General features: G+C 41.2%; 1 protein-coding gene across 3 annotated transcripts in view; it reads left to right on the top strand.

Annotated features, from left to right (window-relative positions):
- The window catches only part of RERE (arginine-glutamic acid dipeptide repeats), a 426,362-nt gene that overhangs the window by 292,360 nt on the left and 120,038 nt on the right, over positions 1-13,964 (top strand). For all 3 annotated transcript variants that reach the window (XM_046025753.1, XM_046025762.1, XM_046025771.1), the window contains one exon: positions 12,487-12,535. In XM_046025753.1, the coding sequence (XP_045881709.1) occupies positions 12,487-12,535 (49 nt within the window). The remainder of the gene's footprint in view (positions 1-12,486; positions 12,536-13,964) is intronic.

Raw genomic sequence — 13,964 nt, forward strand, 5'->3', positions numbered from 1 at the left:
TTCCTTGTCATTATATTAGGATCTTGAATCAGAATCCTAGGGGTGAGGCTTACATTTAAAGGGTTCCTCCTACGTAAAACATAAATTTTTCAGAGCCCATGAATCTGCTAGTAACATAGCTCCATTTTTGGATCACTTCCTAGGTTCTGGTCTGGTGTGTTTGATTGGAAGACTCTGGTATGCCTAAGACCTAATGTTTGCCATGTCTGTGATTCTCCAAGTTGTTCATTGTTTCTGAACCTTTTTCCTTCTGAATTTGTTTTTCATTTTCCACTTTACTTTTTGGTCATTACTAAACTGAGCTATCTTTCTTTCTTTTTTTTTAAAAAGATTTTATTTATTTATATGACAGAGATCACAAGTAGGCAGAGAGGCAGGCAGAGAGAGAAGGGGAAGCAGGCTCCCTGCTGAGCAGAGAGCCTGATGCGGTCTTGATCCCAGGGCCCTGAGAGCATGACCTGAGCCGAAGGCAGAGGCTTAACCCACTGAGCCACCTAGGTGCCCCTAAACTGAGCCATCTTTCCACCAGAGAAGCATTTATTCTAAAGCCATTAAAAAAAAAAGTCCTCCAGAATGAGAGAGAAAATAGAAAATACAGGCTAAAGGGAGATGTGAAATAATGAAATTCGTGAGTTTGTGTGCATTCATGAGTCTCCTCCCAAACTCATGATGATCTGTATTGAGCAGTTTGTGATGGGGGAAGTTAAGGTTCCCGAACATATTTAAAGCAGTTCTGAAAGAAAATTATTCTGTTCTCATGTTGTGTATTTTTGATACTTTGGTTCTAAGCTACAGTAGCTCATTTTCATTCGGTTGAGACAAATAGACATTATTTCTATCAAAGTTCTTTGAATTATACATTTATTTGTGACTATTTGTCTTCTGGGCTGTGGGCTACGTCTGTGCTTGTAGCCTTAGTTTTAGAGTGCCTGCCAATGGGCCTTTGGCATAAATAGGTTGAATAAATGAGTGGCATTTATTGGAAGAGAAAAGACTAGATTTAGAGTTAGATGGTTTGGTTCACATGCCACCTAATTAGTGACGTTGGGTGAGTTTCTTCACTCCTCTGGATTTTCATTTTCTCATGGGCCATATCTCCAATAAAATAAATATAATTTCTCACAGTTATAAAGATGAGGTGAAAACAGTATAAACTATTTGGCACTTAATTACTCAGTGTATTATTGTTACCAATTTAAAGGCCAAGTCTACAATGTCATGTAGGTGCGGTTATCTCAACAACATCTGTAGTTTTTGGTCGGTCTAATAAGACAGTGTCAGGAGTTGTGTTGGAAATTATGGTAATTAAATTAGTGACCAGTATGTTTAACCACCATTTATTGATCTCCTTTCTTCTCTTGCCCTTTGGGTGTTTTATATTTTTCTTTATATTTCCTGAAAAAAAATTTTAAAGAGGCTTTACTTCTATGTCAAGTAAAACGTTCAGTGTGTTCAGCATTAAACATCTTTCTTTTCTTACTTCCCTGGTGGGGTGTGTGTGTGTGTGTGTGTGTGTGTGTGTGTTAATGTTTCTGTGTTCTTCCTCCCTGCCCTCACCTCTTCCCTCTCCTCCCCCCATTCTCACACCACCACCGTGAAGAGGCACAAGGCGATGGTCATGTTTTTCATAGTATTTCCCAGAGACTTCCCACTGGGAACAAAGAGACATTCACACATGCATTGAAGACGTGCTTAGAGTTCAATGTCCCTCTTTTTCTGGGGATGTTAGATTTCTGGTTTCATAAAGTTTGATTTTGGTGTGTAGAAAGCCAGCAATATTTTTGTTCAGATTGGCTTAATCTTCAAATACTGCTGTATTATAACTTACTTCAGTCACAGTAGGATTAAAGTAAGAAGTCTGTTTTCTAACTCTTTATGTGTGTACAGCTTTGTGTTGGGCTGTGATTACTGCTTTGAAATGAGATTCTTTCTCATATGTTGGTTTGGTGTTTGGTTTCTTTTGTTTTGCTTTTTTACCATTTTTCCCCCTGATGTTACATACATTGTATAGGGGCCATGTTTTCTGCATCTTATTGTCAGCATGAAATCTCTTCTTTTTCCTCAGCCAATGCCTAAATTCTTAGTTCTGGACTCTGACTTATATTTAGGGGGTACTCTGTGGAAGGAGAGCTACTTCTGTGGCCTGGACTCCTCCATAATTAACTCACCCCTTGAAAGAGCACCTTCATCTCCTCAGGCCTTGGTTCCTTCTGTTAAGCTCGAAGATGAGATCACATGGATTCTAAGGAACTTTCCATCAGGGAAAATGTAGAATATCATGATTCAGGATTTTGAAGAGTTTCTGTCTTGACCTTTGCATTTGTGTATGAACTTGAAACATTAACTCTTTCAACTGTTGATGGATTTCTCTCTTTCTCTCTGTCTTTTTTTTTTTTTAATATTTTATTTATTTGACAGACAGAAATCACAAGCAGGCAGAGAGGCAGGCAGAGAGAGAGGGGGAAGCAGGGTCACCAATGAGCAGAGAGCCCGATGTGGGGCTCGATCCCAGGACCCTGAGATCATGACCTGAGCCGAAGGCAGAGGCTTTAACCCACTGAGCCACCCAGGCGCCCCTCTTTCTCTCTGTCTTGTGATAAATGAATATTCATTCAGAATATCCTTCCTGCTGGGCAGGAGGGTTAGCCTTCTATCACAGGTGACTTGATTTAATTTTGTACCGAAGTGCTTAGTTGCTACCTATGGCTAAACAGCAGCTGAATTAAAATATTGGAGTCATTTGTTCATTTAGAATATATTTAGTGAGTGCCAGTGGGCCCTTGGATATAATGCAGAGGTAAAAACAGACTTGGTCCCTTACTTGCATGATACTTTCAGTCTAAGGTCAGGACATTGGAGGAAACAATTACACAAAATAAATATAAAATCATGCCAAATAAATAAATAAAAAATCACGCCTGTGGTTAGCGTTGAGAAGAGGTAGGTGGTGCTTTGGGAATTCCTGATAGAGGAATTAGCTTGTGTTGTTGTCGGTTGCCAGTACTTAAAGCTAATAATAGCAGGGGCTACTGTGCAGCAGGCTGGTGCCGCTTCTCCCCTGTAGATCATCTTTTATTTTTATAACAACTTTGTTAGCCAGTCATCATGAGTGTCATCTCCTAGATGAGGAAACAGGCTCAGAGACATTGAATTGTGTCCTCAAGATCACATTTAAACTAATAAAACTTTGTTACTGAGATTTTAATCCAGGCTCATGTGATTCTGAAGTCTGTGCTCTTCCCTTGTGCTGAAGCATCTGCTGCGGTGTGTGTCAGTCTCCTCCCTCCCAGGAGTGGGCTGCTGGAGTCTCAGGACATCTGATAGGGTACTCTGTGCATAGGGTATACAGAGCACAGTGATTTCATTTTATTTTTTATTTATTTATTTTTTTTTTTAAGATTTTATTTATTTATTTGGCAGAGAGAGATCACAAGTTGGCAGAGAGGCAGGCAGAGAGGGGGGGGGGGGGGAAGCAGGCTCCCTGCTGAGCAGAGAACCCGATGCGGGACTCGATCCCAGGACCCTGAGATCATGACCTGAGCCGAAGGCAGCGGCTTTAACCCACTGAGCCACCCAGGCGCCCGAGCACAGTGATTTTAATCAGATTTAGGGAATTGTTTCCTCTTAAAACAAATGGGAATGTATTGTCGATAGAATGCAAAGTTCACATGGGTTTTTAAGATACTGTGTCAGACTTTAAAGACAGTTCAGGCTCAGTTGGTTGAGTGTCCCACCCTTGATTTCAACGCAGGTCAAGATCTCAGGCTTGTGCCAGCGAGCTCTGCATCAGTCTGCTGATTCTCATTCTCTTTCCCTCTCCGTCGGCCCCCACGCACACTCTCTGTCTCTAAAATAAATAAGTATATGTTAAAAATTTTTTTTAAGACGGGAGTGCCTGTGTGACTCAGCCGTTAAGTGTCTGCCTTCAGGTCAGGTCGTGATCCCAGAGTCTGGGGATCCAGTCCCACATCAGGCTCCCTGGTCAGCGGGAAGCCTGCTTCTCCCTCTCCCACTCCCCCTGTTTCTTCCTCTCCCACTCCCCCTGCTTCTGTTCACTCTCTTGCTGTGTCTCCCTCTGTCAAATAAATAAAATCTTTAAAAAATTTTTTTAAAGACAAGACTGCTTTGGAAATGTGCGTTCATGCTGGAGAAATCTGAGAAACCCAGCATGCTATTCTAGATTTCCTTCTTATCATCCTTGTTTTCACTCCTGCCCACAACCCTTCTTAAAAAAGAGTGATTCTGGTGGTGCCTGAATGGCCCAGTCAGTTAAGCATCTGCCTTTGGCTCAGGTCATGATCCTGATCAGGCTCCCGCTCAGAGGGGAGTCTACTTTCTCCCTCTAACCCTCACTTCATGCTCTCACTCACTTTCTCTCTTGCTCTCTCTCTCAAATAAATAAAATCTTTTTTTTCTAAAGTGATTCTGATAAATTGCCTTTCAGTTTTCCTAAAATTTGTTTCATTCTGGACCCATTGTCCATTTCTGTGATCACTTTCTGAATGAGCTAGTGAGTAATAGAATTTCTAGAGTCTTCTTTGTATTGATTTCATGTCAGTCTTCCTGCTCAACTGAACAGCTTATGGAAAAGGTAAGAATTACCTCTTCTCTGAGCTGGTGATCTGAAGGAAAGGTAAAGGAAGATTGCATAGTGATTTCATTCATGCATGACACCAGCCACAAAGAAGGGGTCCAACTGGAGAGTTATGCAGTTCAAGCCCTTTGGGAACGGGCTGTAGGCCACACTGCTGTGATATTCTGGGCTTGGACTGGGGACCAGGTCTGGGTTGAGGGTGGGAACCCATGCCAGCTCCCTGTGACGGGCCTCTGTTCTACCAGCTCATGTCTTCTCCCCTGGATCCTATGCTCTTGTCCTTCCTCCCCTGTGGACCCAGGTTCTTGTTGTAAGCAGTTACCACACTCTTTTAGAGCTATTTGCATGTCTAGAGTGAGTGTTCCTTCACAGACACTTGCCTCTCCCAGCCTGCATCTGGCTAGCCGGCTCTCTCATCTCCTTTGCGCGGATGCTTCTCCCTTTTTGATATTCAGTTACAGGCTTCCTGCCCCTTTCTGTCCATTCCCTGTTTACTTCTTAGACTAAAACGTTTCCATGGTAACAGGTTACTTTTCAAAGGGAACATCTTGTCATTTTATTTAATCCACTGCAGCTGAAGAGGACTGAAATATTAAGTTGTAGTTGCCATGGATACTGCTTTGTTACATGGATTTCTTTTGTATCAGATTTCATATACAATGAATTTCTTTCTTTTTTTCTTTTTCTTTCTTTCTTTCAATGCTCAAGGAATAAATATAATGATTTGCCATTATTGTTGTAATTTGGCTTCTGGGACTGTATTTTCATAGTCCAAAGCGAAGATTTGTAGAATAATGGGGCCTGAACCTCAGCTGTTTTGAAAAACATATATTATTTACATTAAGCTCACAGAGACATTCGTCCTTGCTGGTGAGGGTTGTGTCAATTTTTTTTTTTTTTTTTTTTTTTTGGTATGATTCACAGGATGTCTCAAAAAGGATGAATTCAAGCCAGAATCCTTAGTAAATACAGGGAAAAAAGAATTCATGTGACTTGACTTAGTTTCTTCAATGTCTTTTCTCCTTAACTGTGGCATTCTTTCTTCTGTTACTTGTTCAGCTGTCTACAGTATATCTTAGGGGAATCTTAGGGCCATTTAATTAGCTTTTCTCATGTCTAGCTTTCTTCTCTCCAGTCTGTCTGTAATAAATCACTCAGCCAAAGAACTTTCTTGACCTTTTAAAAACTTTTAATTTTTTAGATTCGTAGGAAGGTGGAAGTTACTACACACTGCTCCCGTGTACGCTTCACTCACTTTCCCCATTTGTGTCTAACTCCAGTGTAACATCAGAACTGGATATGACATTAGTAAAACGTGTGTGTGTGTGGTCAGTCAGTGTAGCTTTATGGGACCACTGCCATTGTCGTGTCTGTTCCGTTACCATGCAGACCTCTGGCTCCCTCACCTCTCTACCCATCCCCCATTTCTAACACCTGGCAACTACTACTCTGTTCTCTGCTTCTATAATGTTGTTATTTTGACCATGTTATATCAATGGGCCCTTAACTTTGATCGGTTTTCTCACCAAAAATTTTTTTTAGAGAAGGGGAGAGAATATGCACTTGTGAGGTTGGGGACGTGGGGGTCAGAGGGAGAAGGCGAGAGAGAATCTTGAGCAGGCTCCAAGCTCCACACTCAGCGCAGAGCCCAGTTTGGGGGTCAATGTCACTAACCTGAGATCATGACCTGAGCTGAAATCAAGAGTCAGATGCTTAACTTTCTGAACCACCCGGGTGCCCCTGTAGGTTTTCTCTTTTAACCTGATTTTCAAACTAAAACTCTTTGATAATTCTTTGATGCTTGAAATGAAGACAAGGATAGGGTTTCTCATACTTGTTCTATTAGTGATTACATTATTTTGGTTCAGTAGCTTAATCTCTCTGCCATGTAGGAGCTCTGACTTTGGAGTCAACTAAACTTGACTTTGAATCCTGGTTTTTTCTTTCCTCTTGTTAGCTGTGTAATCTTGGGCAGTTTTTTTTTTTTTTTTTTAAAGATTTTATTTATTTATTTGACAGAGAGAGAGATCACAAGTAGGCAGAGAGGCAGGCAGAGTGAGAGGAGGAAGCAGTCTCCCTGCAGAGCAGAGAGCCCGATGTGGGGCTCGATCCCAGGACCGTGAGATCATGACCTGAGCCGAAGGCAGCGGCTCAATCCACTGAGCCACCCAGGCGCCCCTCTTGGGCAGTTTTGTAACTCTCATTTTCAGTTTTCTTACGTGAAGAAGTAATAATAGCACCTTCCTTTTAGGGTCATCCTTAAGATTAGATAGGAAAATATTTGGAATTTGCTTAAGCTTAAAACGCCTGGTACATAGTAAATGTTCACGTATATGTTTCTTTATTAATACTACAATTAGTACTGTCATTATTATCTATAAAGTGGAGATACTGCTTCATAGGGTTGTCACAAGAATAATGATACATACCTGGCACAAATAATACTTAGTGATAACTAGTATTATTATTTTGCTGGTGTTTGTCACGCAACTGCAGGTATCTAAATTTAAGATAATGTCGTGAAAACACTGAGGCAGGGACAAGGGTGTATATAGATCTGTCCTGCATTATCCTGGGCCATGACCTTCATCTTTGGTTTCTTATTTTGTATGTAGTGTCCTTTATCCGACCTCACTGGGATTTACACTGTCCTTGGTCTGGATTTTCCTTCCTTAATTGGTGGCCATCCTGGTTTTTTGTTTTTTGTTTTTTTAAAGATTTTATCTATTTATTTGACAGACAGAGATTACCATCAGGCAGAGAGGCAGGCAGAGAGAGGAGGGGAAGCAGGTTCCCTGCCGAGCAGAGAGCCCGATGCGGGGCTCCTGGGATCACGACCTGAGCCGAAGGCAGAGGCTTTAACCCACTGAGCCACCCAGGTGCCCCAGCCATCCTGTTTCTGCCCAGACCTAGTTATTTAATTAATCAACACTGTACATCAAGCAGAAACCTCTTCAGCAGCTGTGTTGTTTCACATATAAGATGCAATAAGTTATATATTTCTGGGACTGTCACTATTAATGCTTCCATTAATATTAAAATATGAATTAAATGAATACATAGAAATGAGACTGCAGAGCACCTAGAATAGTAGGAAGTATTTACATGCTAACTGTCATTATTACTAATTGAAGGATAAACCTGAATCCAATATTTTCCATCTAACTTATACATGACATTACAAAAATCACGTCCAGGTAGAAGGACCCATTGAAGGGCCAAGACAGACTAATGGATTTTTAATGTAAAAGAGTCCAGAAAGATCATAGATGAAGTTTTAGATTTGTATTTTGGTAAAAAAAATGTTAAGAAATGACCACTTTGTCGAGTTTTGGGGTAGTATCCAAAATAATATCCATAATTGCCAAAAAGACTATTAAAATATTCTTCCCATTCCAAGTTATTATCTTTGTGAGGCGAGGTTTTCTTCAATACTCTAACTAAACTAACATGTTGCTGGGCACCTGGGGGCTCAGTAGGTTAAGCATCTGACTCTTGGTTCAGCTCAGGTCAGTATCTCAGGGTTTTGGGATCCAGGCGCATGTCAGGCTCTGTGTTCAGTGAGGAGTCTGCTTGAGACTCTCCATCTCCCTCTGCCCCTCCACCTGCTTGCACTGTCTCTGTCTCTCTCAAATAAATAAATAAAATCTTATCTTAAAAAAGATAAAATAACTTATTGCAACAGATTGACTGTAGAAGCACATATGAGAATCTGGCTGTCTACTATTGAGTCCTATGTTATATTTGCAAAAATGTAAAACATTGCCTCTGTTTTCATTGAAGGTTTTTTTTTTTTCTGGTTTAAATAGTTGTTTTTCTTTTTCTTTTAAAGATTTTATTTATTTATTTATTTATTTATTTATTTATTTATTTATTTGACAGAGGGAGAGAGATCACAAGTAGGCAGAGCAGCAGGCGGTGGGGGGGGGGAAGCAGGCTCCCCGCAGAGCAGAGAGCCTGATGCGGGGCTCTGTCCCAGGACCCCAAGATCACGACCTGGGCCCAGAGCAGAGGGTTAACCCACTGAGCCACCCAGGCACCCCTCAATATAATTATTTTTCATAAAAATAAGTTATACATGTTAATATATAATAGGCTTATTGCTATTTAAAAACAATTTTGTGGGGGGAAATTTCTCAAAAATCTAACTTCCTTAGAATGCTCAGTAATTTAAAGACCATAAAGAATTTCTGAGACCAAAGTTTGGGAACCGCTATGTTAAGTAAAAGGAAATATGTACTAGTCAGCATGTGATTTTATTAAGAGTGTTCTCTGCAGGCTGTTGATACTGCATTTAAATAATAATTCCTGGTGATTTTTGTCAGGTTTTACAATTCGGTAATCTAGAAGTATTCATGCTACTAAGGAACTTTACATTTGTCCTGAATGTGTAAAGGCGGGTAGTGTATTAGATTCTGGGGGACACACAGGATGGGTATCAGTTCTTGTGCTTTAGGAGCCTGTAGTCCCATAGTGGATAGTGAGGTAGGAAATGTCGCATGAGTCATAGCAGAGTATCATCCTCTGATAGGGCGGTTTGGACCGCAAGAGGAGCATGCAAGAAGAAGGGGGCAGTGAGGCAGCAGGGGAGGAACGTGGTTTTTTTGCTTTGTTTTGTTTTTAAAGATTTTATTTATTTATTTGACAGAGAGAGAGACAGCAAGAGAGGGAACAGGAGCAGAGGGGCAGTGGGAGAGGGAGCCTGATGCAGGGCTTGAACCCAGGACCCTGGGTCCATGACCTGAGCTGAAGGCAGATACTTAACAACTGAGCCACCCAGGTGCCCCAAGGAACGTGTAGTTTAATGTGGAGTTTGGCTGCTGTCAGAAGAGGGAAGGGGGACGGGGATTGTTCAGTGGATTGCCGATGTGGCTGGATACTGGCTGTTTCCCACAAAGCTTACTTCTTGTCTGCCATCTTCATTTCATATGCTGACAGTTTTCCTCTCAGATGCATCCAGTTCTCCCTAAAGGGGCGTGTTGCTATCTGCCTCTTTTTATCTTGGACCTAAAACACATTTCTACCATTTATTCTTTATTCAGGAGTTCCTGGAAACGGTAGGCCGGTGCCGTTGCCTGCTTACCTTGCTTGGATCCTAATCCTCAAAAATCATGTTGTATGTCTTGCTATAAGAAACCTTGATATTTAAAATTGCATATGGTTAAGAAATAATTTTGTTATAAATACTGATTTTTAAGTTTTCAAAGGTTGTTTTATTTTGGGCTTTTTACACTACTAACCTTGTTAGTACCCGTCATTGACAGAAACAAAAACGAGAGAAACCATTTCCAATTTAGGCTCTTAAGATCCTCAGTACATTTGTTTGTCACTTGTGTAATTATTATTAGTGATAATCATTAACTTATTTTATGCAAACCAGTGGGATATAAGATATTTAGTGTTTGTTTTGTTACTTTGGCACATTTTTGTGCTAAATACGATAATATTGGCATATGAAAATATTAAAAGAAGAAACAAAAAATAAAAAAGGAAGAAGATTAAAATAAAAACAGACCAGGAATGTTTGTTCTAGAATTATCAAGGCCTTCACAGTGCGTGTGTAGCAGTGATGGGGAAATGCTTTCATAGGCGTCCACTTGAGAACCTCGGCATAGCGTGGAGCTTCTAGAAGAGCCTGGAAGAGGAGCTGTGGGCCCAAGTTACGGGACGGGCTGCCGCTGAAGCCTTTGATGACACATTTTGGCTAGACCTGCTTGTAGGCAGGCGAGCATTTGGAAACTATTTAGAAATACGGGGGAGAGCTTTTGGCAGCTAGTTTTGCTCATAGCTGGTTATGAAACAGAAAGGGATGAGTTGGAAGGGAAATGGTCAGTAATACTGACTGCTTGTTTTTCTTGAAGTATTCATGATTAAAATAGCCTGCTAGCCTGTTTGATTCCGCTCAGACCTCCTAAAACAGCATGCCCTTCCTACATCAACCTACCAGCACAGTCCTCCATCTTTTGACTTGTGTTTCAACATGCCGTTCCCTAGTGGGGAAATGGAGGTGCTTTGTATATTACAGACAGTGCTTGCGCAGCCTTTTCCCCCACTGTGCAGGGTTTGATTCCCTCTGGGGAAGTCATGTTTTATCCTGCTGATGTGCTCCCCTTCACATGAATTTCTTTGGAAATTAACTGTTGCATGCCCTGTTTTCTCCCTGTGAAGCCTGTGTAATTTTGATCATTTTCCTTGGCATTTTTGTATTGTTTCTCCTGAGATGTTTTATGCTTACCAGTGTACTGATTGGACCTCTTCTGGTGTTTTGGGGATGGATACTACTTCCTGGGTAGTTGGAGTGTGAGCTTAAGAACTGGGCCGTACCTTTCCCTTCTGAGTCTTCTCCCTTCCTTATATCTACTGCCCACTTTTCCCAAGTAAGACTTTTCATGAGAGAAAATTGTTGGGTCAAAAGAAGAAGGAAGTAATCATTTTCCAGAATTCATTTTAACAACTTTACACATTAACACTGGGGTTATCAACTCTTGTAGAGGACAAACATGAGACCATGCAGGATCTCTGGTCCTTTGCTAGCTCCGTTCCACTCTGCAGCACAGTGAAGTCCACCAGCCACAATTGGCACTGCTGGAAATTCAGAGGTGGCTCTGCAACCCAACAGACTTGTCCCTGGGCACGGGAAGTGTGGCCTGAGACCACCTACAGTTAGTCATGACTCAGAGTTGAGGGTAACCAGGAGTTGGGAATGGAGCCCCGGGAAGGCAGAGACTGTATTTCTTTGTCCGTCACCATATACCCAGTGAGCACCGTGTGCAAGGCTGGGACAAAACAGTCCACAAACATTTTGTGAAGGAGCATAAGGGGAAGTCAGCACACACTTTGGGGAGTTGTGGGGTGAAATGGGAAGGAGATCAGGAAAGGCTTTGCAGAAGTAGTGGCTTCTAAAAGGAAGCTGGGATGGCTAGAATTTGAAGCAAGAGAGGGTGAGCTTTGCCAGTGCAGTAGGAATGACATAACACAGCAACAAGACAACTTCATCCACCTCCTAGACCTTCTGGGCTCATTCCCACACATCTTTTTCATCTCTGCCCCCCCCCCTTTATTTTGAAGGCCTTTTCTGGGGTGTCCATGGATGGCTCAGTCAGTTGGGTACCCAACCCTTGATTTTGACTCAGGTCATGGTCTTGGGGTCATGAGATCAAGCCCCTCATTGGGCTCTTTCCTGGGCATGGAGTCTGCTTGTGACCCTCTCTCTACCTTTCCCTCTGCCATTCCCCTCCCCCCCCCCCCCCCCCCCCCGCCCAACAAAGGTCTTTTCTGACTATCTTGTGTAGAGAACTGTGAAAATGGTTCATCATTCACCATCTCCTTAATTCTTTGGCCCTTTTATCATCCCATCTATTTGTTTCTTTGTTTTATACCCAGATAAGAATGTAAGTTCTAATAAGGCAGGGGCATTGTGTTGCTCATTACTTTATCTCCAACACCTAGGACAGTTTTGAGTGTATATTGGGTACTTAATAAGTATTTGTTGAATGAATGAATGACCCATTGTGTGTGTGCTAGGAGCCATAGTTCTCTTGTTTATCTTTTAATAAAGTTTACAGTAGGGCATGTGAAATGTCTTGAAAAGAAGAAACCTCTCCTGGGGTTGTACTGTCAGAATGTACCTTTCTGAGGTCTGAAGGAGCAATGGTATGGGGACTCAGGACAGGAAGCGGCAGGAAGGGGGTTTTTAGAGGAAAGAGATTTTAGAGATGTGTAGGGAGGGTGGGGGAGTATGCATGTACAAGACAACACTAGAAATAGCGGGGAACTTAATTCTTCCTGGGTTATCCCTCATTTATTTCAAAAGAATTACTTGCCTTGAAAACAATTGTGAATGTCGATGCCAGAACTGTATGCGCTAACCTGATCTGCTCTTTTCGTGACAGGAGGCTGAACAGCACCCAGGGAGAAATTCGTGTTGGTCCTAGCCATCAGGTAAAGCAAATTTTAGTAGCTTTTCCAGTAGGGTTTTATTTCTTATTATTCTGCTGGCCCTTTATTCTGTTAAGCAGCAACTTAGAATCATTGTTAAGCTTTAGGGAATTTTATATAAATGCAGGGTTGGGTTTTTTCCCCCCTGATCATTGCATACTTTTAAAAAATTGTGATAAGATACACATAATGTAAAATTTACCATTCTGAGCATTTTAAGTATACAGTTCATTGATTTTAAGTATATTCATATCGCCATGCAACCATCATCACCATCTACCCCCAGAGCTTTCTTATCTTCCCGGACTGAAACTCTGTTCCTGTAGAACACTAATTCTCCATTTCCCTTCCCCACACCCTTGACAACCCCAAGATCATGACCTGAGCCAAAGGCAGATGATTAACGACTGAGCCACCACCCAGATACCCTGAAAAAAGTGGTTCTTAAGTAAAAGATGCTTAAATTCTTGGAAAGGAACAGATTTATTATGCTTATATTCTTTTATACTTTCATTTATTTTATATCAGATTTTAAATATATTTATTAGGTTTTATTTTAAAAAAGAAATGTTTTGGAGCATCAAATGTAACAACTTGTTTATGGGTTGACAATATTTTCCTTATTAAAATTTTAATTTTTTAATTTAGCACGATATTAACATGTGAAAATCAAGAAAGAACAATGGTTAGGGAACAATGGTTCTAACCATTATTTTGAAATGAATCACAAATCTGTCATTTTACTTGTAATATCCCAAAGATAGGAGCTCTTTCCCCCAAAAATTATAATATGTAACACCTAATAAAAATTAGCAATTTCTTAAGTACCCCCTTAGTCTAGATTCCCCCCCCCCTTTTTTTTCAATAGCTCTGATTGGAATCTAAGTAAGAGCCACGCATTGCAATAGGTTAATACATCTCTTAAATCTCTTTTATTTTTTATTTTATTTTATTTTAAGATTTTATTTATTTATTTATTTGACAGACAGGGATCACAAGTAGGCAGAGAGTCAGGCAGAGAGAGAGGAAGGGAAGCAGGTTCCCCGCAGAGCAGAGAGCCCGATGGAGGGCTGATACCAGGACCCTGGGGTCATGACCTGAGCCAAAGGCAGAGGCTTTAAACCATTGAGCCACCCAGGCGCCCCTCTTAAATCTCTTTTAATTCATATATTGTTCTCATTTTTCCCCTCTGTCAATGTATGTATTGAAGAAGGGGAGTGTTTCGTCCAGTGGGTTGTCTGGATTGGGCTGATTTCATCTTTATGTGTAATTAGACTTGTTCCTTTGTCCTTGGCATACCTTGAAAATTAGTAGTTAAATCTGAAAGTTGGATATCATCCTAGTTTAGTCCTCTGCCCCTGGCCTGGGTGGTGTGGTATAGGTCCACCAGGAGGTGTGTGTGTCCTTGAAATGCTGATTTGCAGCTGCAACG

This window comes from Meles meles, chromosome 1 (genome assembly GCF_922984935.1).
Source record: "Meles meles chromosome 1, mMelMel3.1 paternal haplotype, whole genome shotgun sequence".
In the NCBI taxonomy this organism is placed as follows: Eukaryota; Metazoa; Chordata; class Mammalia; order Carnivora; family Mustelidae; genus Meles; species Meles meles.